Source organism: Seriola lalandi, unplaced genomic scaffold, assembly GCF_002814215.2.
Source record: "Seriola lalandi dorsalis isolate HSWRI2012SDOR001 ecotype SW California unplaced genomic scaffold, Sedor1 jcf7180002054688, whole genome shotgun sequence".
NCBI classification, from domain to species: domain Eukaryota; kingdom Metazoa; phylum Chordata; class Actinopteri; order Carangiformes; family Carangidae; genus Seriola; species Seriola lalandi.
Genome location: NW_019525241.1, coordinates 2072908 through 2079889, shown reverse-complemented (window position 1 = coordinate 2079889; position 6982 = coordinate 2072908). Strand labels below are relative to the sequence as shown.

The 6982-nt window shown below is 42.3% G+C and overlaps 1 protein-coding gene across 1 annotated transcript in view; it reads right to left on the bottom strand.

Moving 5' to 3' along the window:
* tmtc1 (transmembrane O-mannosyltransferase targeting cadherins 1) overlaps positions 1-6982 on the bottom strand; it is a 146595-nt gene that overhangs the window by 99300 nt on the left and 40313 nt on the right. The window contains exons 3-4 of the mRNA XM_023423025.2: positions 6315-6388; positions 4579-4755 (exon numbers count right to left, since the gene is read on the bottom strand). Coding sequence (XP_023278793.1) covers positions 4579-4755; positions 6315-6388 — 251 coding nt within the window. The remainder of the gene's footprint in view (positions 1-4578; positions 4756-6314; positions 6389-6982) is intronic.

Below are 6982 nucleotides of genomic sequence, written 5' to 3'. Positions count from 1 at the left end.
AGTTGACTTGGGAATTAAAGTTCATTGTATTCCAATGCATCGTGATGTGCTGAGCGTTTTCCACTGATTTCTACTGAAGCAAACAGCAAATAATCGTAACGTTAATAATCCTTTCTCTGTTTTCAAGTTGCAGCAGAGATCAAAGTTCACAGCAGGCTCCTGTTCCTGGGTCATCGGAAAGGACAACCAGAGCTTAATTAGTGCCAGATCCTGCTAGAACAGGAACAGGAAACGATTTGCTTGTTTTGGATGCATTACAAATCTGATTTAAGGATTCAGGCACTGTGGATATTTCAATCGGTTTCATGACATTTTCTCTGCCCCGACCCACCGCAACAACACCCTGCACTTCCTGTTTTACAAATCTGCACCTCAAAAGTTTTCCTGTAAAAAAAAGTTCCTGGAATAGAAACAGACCATGCTGAACTCCATCAAACACTCCACAGTAACTGATGAGTAATGAGAGTCCTGTAAATGCTCTATGTTTGATATGTGAATTAATGGCATCAGTCACTGAAGAAAAAAAAGGCAATCAGTGAATCAAACACGCCTGCAGGGAGACACACAGTCAAACACACACATCCACACCCACTCACACACATTCTCTGAACAGCCCTACAGCTATTTGCCACACTTCTAAGAGACAGATGCCCCGGGTTAACTTGCCTAAAATAAACTATAACACATATTAAACTTAACACACACACACACACACCTCCCTTTGCACATAGTGTTTTTCAGTGTGTTATCAGCTCAACCAGCCCAGTGACAGCAGGCTAATTCCAGAACATTCCAGACCGGGTTACACAGCAGGGAGGCTCCCAAAACATCTGGAACTGGCTTTGGTATGGCCAGATTTACACAGAAAGGCGTACACGCATGCGCACATGCACACATGCACGCACGCACAGGCACACACACACACACACACACACACACACACACAGACACTTATGCAAATGTGGAGAAACACACGCGCTGTAAAACATACACTCTCTTAGAAAGCCAAAGCACAGCTTTTAGTTTTGGCTGGGAATTGCAGCTCGTCCCTCCCTCCTCCCTTTTTTCATTTGGACTGTGAACACTGCATTAAAAACACACACTGCTGTTTTTTTCTCATTTATATAAATGTATAACTACGTCACTTCTGACCATTTTCGAAAGCATACCTCTCTTTAGATTGATCACTTTATGTTCCCTACAACCTTGCAGGTTTCCAAAATGTCAGCTTGCAATAAAATCAACTTGCAGTGACTTGAAACTTGCTGCAGATAGATACTCTGTCACAATGAACATTTACCTGCCTTTAGGTTTTGTCAGTTAATTAGGGGTCCAAGCTCCAGAGGGCTGGGGGCCATGCATGCAAAGCAGCGTGGCTCCCTGTACCAGCGGGGGCCCTAATTTAATTGCTCAGATTTAAATCATTTTTATTCTTCTGGTGGTAAAAGTTGGACTGCAGCACACACTGTAAAAGTTATGAAAGTCAGATTTTCAGGAAAGGTATAGAAAGGTACACACACATCAAATAAATAGAATTTTTTACATGATGATGGCTCTAGATGAAGAGTCAGAGAAGTTATTACAAATCATCCTTGAGGAAAACTCAAGGGAATCACCGGTGTTAGTTCGATCATCCTCTGTGGACAATGAATGTCTGTACAATCTTTCATGGCAATCCATCCAACAGCTGTTGAGATATTTCAGTTTGGACCACAGTGGTGGATTTACCTGTCAGCATCCATAGTGCCACACTGCTAGCATGGATAAAAAGTACAGAGACACAAACAGCAGACACACACACACAGCTCTGTTTATAATGCACTGAGTGTCTGCATACATATATGTTTGGCTGCACTTACTCGTAAGATGGTGAAACTCACATCACAATAACTCCTGCAGCTATGCGGATGCAGAAAATACAATTTGCACTTTAAAGGGGAACACACCTTTGCCACACTGCAGAGCAACACCTCATTTGATACCTGTGATGCGACACATGTAAATGCCTGTACACATTACACACACCTAGTTAAAGGTGCCATATAGTGTAAAGGCAGATGTCCATGTGTTGTTTGATTATAAAACAGGTCTAGCTTCTATATTAATACTGTGAAAGTATCAAAGCGCTCAGTCCACAGAGAGATGCACACAGTCTGTATTCAGACACTGAGCCTTAAAACCATGCGGAGAGGCTCAGAGACTCCTCTCTTCTGATTGGCTCACCGAACTGTTGTTACTAGAGCCCCAGAGAGAAGCCTGAGAGAGGAGATGTAAAACTACACTGAGATAATTTTTGGGTCGTAAAAGCACAAATATATCTTCTTATGGAGCAACACTTCAAAAGTGTCAAACATGGGACCTTTAAGGTTAAGTAGCCGGGGTGAGCTTATCCAAATTTGTGCTTTTTTTGAAGACGTGATGAGCATCATTGCTTGGAAACACAACAGTGGTGTATCCTGACACCACCTGTGAGTAGGCTTACATAAAAAAAAACACTCTAATGCATCTCATAAGCTGCTGGTGTCTTCAAGGTCTTGAGTCAAGGATACAGCAATGTTTCACATGGAGTTAATTACCGGAATGTGTATATACAGTTTCTCAGTGTTCCTTCATTGCGTTTGCCTCACTGCATGTCCCTGATTAAGGTCTGTGATTACACTTGAACGTACACTGAGCAGATTGTGGAAATCCCTGCAGTTGTGGAAGCTGCAACTTTGACAAAAACCAGGAAGAAAAAAAACTAACTGGATGTTCTCTGTGATGGAGTGTCTATCTGCAGCGAAAAGCAAAGTCTCCACGGGTCAATTTTCTGGATGTACTGAAATGAACTGAAACTAAAGGAGAGATCACTCTAAAATCCGATGGTGTGCTTTGGAAAATCGTCGGCAGTAGTGTAAAATGTATGCGATTTGTAGTTAATGGGCTAAAACACACAAAACACTGGTATGGTCCATTAAAATAAGAGGAGCAAGTGCAGTTGGCCTCTACTGAAATGGAGTGTTTGTTATCTGAAGCTCACTGCTCTCCAGGCATCTGTCCTCCATTATCACTGCAGGCCTCTTTTAAAAAGGGCAGAGCAGGGGATGGAGAAACAGCAGCAGCAGCAGCAGCACAGTGTGCTGGTAAAAAGTGGGACATGGATAATGGCATCTGTGTGAAGCCACACAACCGCACACAGGAAGGATGGTCAATGGACTGCATTCAATATCTACCCATGGAGGAAACACCCCCACCCCCTTGATACTTTCTGATCTCTGTTGTGTCCGGGTTGAGATCCAGACCTGCCTCGATGAACGAGGGAGGTAATCCTCATAGTTTTTATGTTTCCAGAGGGTACTGCAGCCATTCTAACACACTGTTAACACCAGCAGGCAGATAAGCAAATACTGAATTGCTTATACTTGGGAGACACTTAAAGAAAACTTTCCAGAGAAGTCATAGATAACATGATAAGCAATGAAACATTCCTGGAATTCTTCTGTTTTATGCATTGTGGTGTTTTTTCTGCCGAATGGTGGACTTCAAATTAAGGGGTTTATTATCACTATCATGTTGGGTAGAAGCATTGCATTACAGTGCGGTGAAAGGATGCGCACTCATGAGAAGAGTGAGAACCAGAGAGCTCTCAAACACTCGCTGATTTCCCAGTGGGTTAACCCTGAGCCCAAACACGTGTTTGCATGTATGTGACTGGGCAAAGTAGTAAAGAGTAACTTGGAAGTAAAAACATTTTCCTTTTGAAAACTGCATTTATAGTGTGTTTTCACAAAGCTGAGGCCACGTCCTTCGACTGTCTCGGCCAGTATATGATGTTTTCAATTATAGGTCTGTTTTGATTTGTTATTTGTCCAGGACTTGAAGAGGTCAAAACTTGAGAATGTGTTGAATGTGTTTGTTTTCAAGTCTCAAGTGAAGTCTGTAGTAACTTTTGTGACTGAGGTCTGACTGATCAAAACCACAACTCAATTTAATGCCTTTTGGCGAGTCACAACAATGATCAAAGCAAGAGTCAAGTCAAGTGTCAGTTCCTTGAAATCAGGTCACAAGTCAACTGCAAGTCATTCAGATAAGGGGAACCACGAACGAAGAATGATACATCACCAGCTATTAAAAAAAAATCTAATTAATTCAAATTACATCAGTTTTGAAGTGTCCAGATGTTTCTGGTTAAAAACCCACTTTTGCCTACTCTAAACCCAAATTTCCAACTAGTCCACTGATTTAAAATGGTGACGTTTGGCATAAATGTTCTAATACCAGAGCGGTAAATCTGGTTTCCCCCGTGGATACAAATACACAAACGCCCACAAATACATTAAAGATACAAACAGAGTCCTCCATATCCCAGCTGTTTGTGCACACAGTTGCAGAATAAAAAAAATAAAAAAAACTGCCTCCAAAACAAATTGTCTGGTTGCAGTGGACAGCTCCCAGGTGCAAACGAGTTAAGCTGTGTGAGAACGAAGCAGAGCTTTGCTGAAAAACTGCGTGCACACTCAGAGGACCGTCGCCACATAAATCAAGATAAGAAAAAAAACACAAACAAAGCATAAACAAAGCCAAACTCTGTGTGCTTACTAGATGAGAGGCTTGCGGCAGAGCACCAGGGCGTCGTAGAGCGCGCACACCCCGAACACGGTGATGCCCGTCTCCTTCACCAGCATGGCGCAGGTGCCCAGCAACAGACTGGCGAACAGAGATCGCCCCGAGACGGTGGAGGGCAGAGAGTCCTCGGAGACGCAAACACCCACACTCCTGAGAGACAGAGAGGAGGGAGAGCAAAGACATTTATAATGACAGAAGACGACACATATTCTTCTATATAACTCTCTCTATCATCTGAACACAAACGAATACTTTTTGAATACTGTGTTTTTCTAGGACAACCGCAGTTCTACTTTTGTTTAATCCACCAATATTGATGTCACCATCAAGTTATTTTGACCTAATCAGAGTCTTTTCATATCGTGTATATGACACTTCTCCCTAAATATTGAATAAATAAGACACATGAAATAAGAGCTGTGCTGATAATTTGGCTAATTTCTCATGATCAACTTAATCTATAACTATTAATTAATCTATGATCTAAAATGAAACTGATATGACATGAACAGGCAATTTCAATGTTGGCCTGGTCATCAAGTTGCTCTCAATTAACGCTGTATTTTCAATATAATCATGTAATGTTTTTCATTATTGCGCCATAAAAGACATGTGCAAATATGCATCGTCCTATCTACCTGAAGACATTTGCACAATGATTATATTATATTATGATATTAAGTCATAGTCATAGCAACACCTCTTGAAAACAGGAAGTAACCCTTGTGTGACAACCATCATTTGTACAGGAGCATAATGCCTGATGGTTAGTGTTTTTTTTAACACCACATAGCGAAACATAAAAATGCAACACATCATGTCTGCCGCTGCACAGTCCGTGCAGAAAATATCTTACATCTCAACTCGGTGTCCGCCTGGTTGTATTTACATATAACCCGCCAGCGGTAATATTTGTCAATTTAATCAGCAACCGCATACACACATCTGAGTTAAGTACAGTCGGTCAAAACTGATCTGTGACAGGTCTTTATAACGAACCGGCTGGGTAATAATTCATTATTACTCTTCCAAATAAGTTTGTTTCCACTCTGTCTGAACAGCTGACCGCTCGTGTGTTCTCACCTGTCAAAATTACTTTTTCCCAGATCTCATTAACAAAATTGGTGAGTACAATGTTATAATTAAAGATTAGACTGAAGGCCAAAACTATGAAAATTACACCTTAGTTGATCAGGTCCTCCCACCGCCGTGCACATCTAGGGGGTTGCTGGTGCACTTTCGTGACCACTGGAGAATGTGCGAACGAGTAAGGTGTTATTTACTGTGTGGAATGTGGCACTTTTGTATTACTGGCAGCAGTCAGCGCCTGGGCCCCAGTTACAGCCGCTGTGACAGGGGAGCCTGTACAATTTTAAAGAAACATACTGTAGCTTATTGTAAACCTATGAAACTGATAAGATCTGACTTCACATTTTGACAAACTCTAAGTTAGAATGAACCAATAACATGAACATGAACACCACACATTGTGGGAGGTTGATAAATGCTGCTAACTAGCACACAGCCTTATACGGTCATTCTTTGTAAGAGCTAAAGTCCTGCTTGTGAAATGTTTACGCCTTTCTGTTTACTCATCATCATCAGTCCCTCAGGCAGACTAATGTCTTTTACACATGTGTAGCCGTTTGTGTGTGTGTGTGTGTGTGTGTGTGTATACAAGCTGTGGGGGTGGTCCAGAGTCACCTTACCTAATATAGGAGAGGAACGTCAGCAAGAACAGCAAACAGGCCAAGACATCAGCCCTGCCCACGATTCCAGACACCTGCAACACACACACACACACAAACAGATTTTAGAGACTGCTCATGTGTTGGGACGGCTGTGGTGAGAAGACGCTGCTGGATGATGTCCATGTGGAGCCCATTAAGTGTCGACGCCACAGTGATTTGCGCAGCTTTACCGGCTGCACATGACTGTCTCTGTGGAATCGCAGAAATGTTTGTTTATACCAAAACCTGAGAGCAGAATTACCATGATTACGGCTCAGACAGGTGCCCATTATCACAGCCAAGAGTGAGTATAAAGGCTTTTCTGTAATGGCTGCGCACACACACACACACGCACGCATGCTGTTGAAGAGGATTTCTCTCGAGTTGAGCACGGATACCACTAAAAACGGAAAAATTGACTGTAATCAAGCCAGTTTCTCCAACAGTTCCTACATCTGATAAAGAGAAAGCATACCGAGAAAAATGACAGCGACTTCCTACATTTCCCACACCTTCACACCTGCTTGCAATATTCTGTTTCAATGATATGTCCTGCTGGAAGTGTGCAACATCTTGCACCAGCCTTTGAAATATGTTTGGTGGGTGTGTCGGGGGGGCTACAACGCAAATAGCCGTTAACATACCAG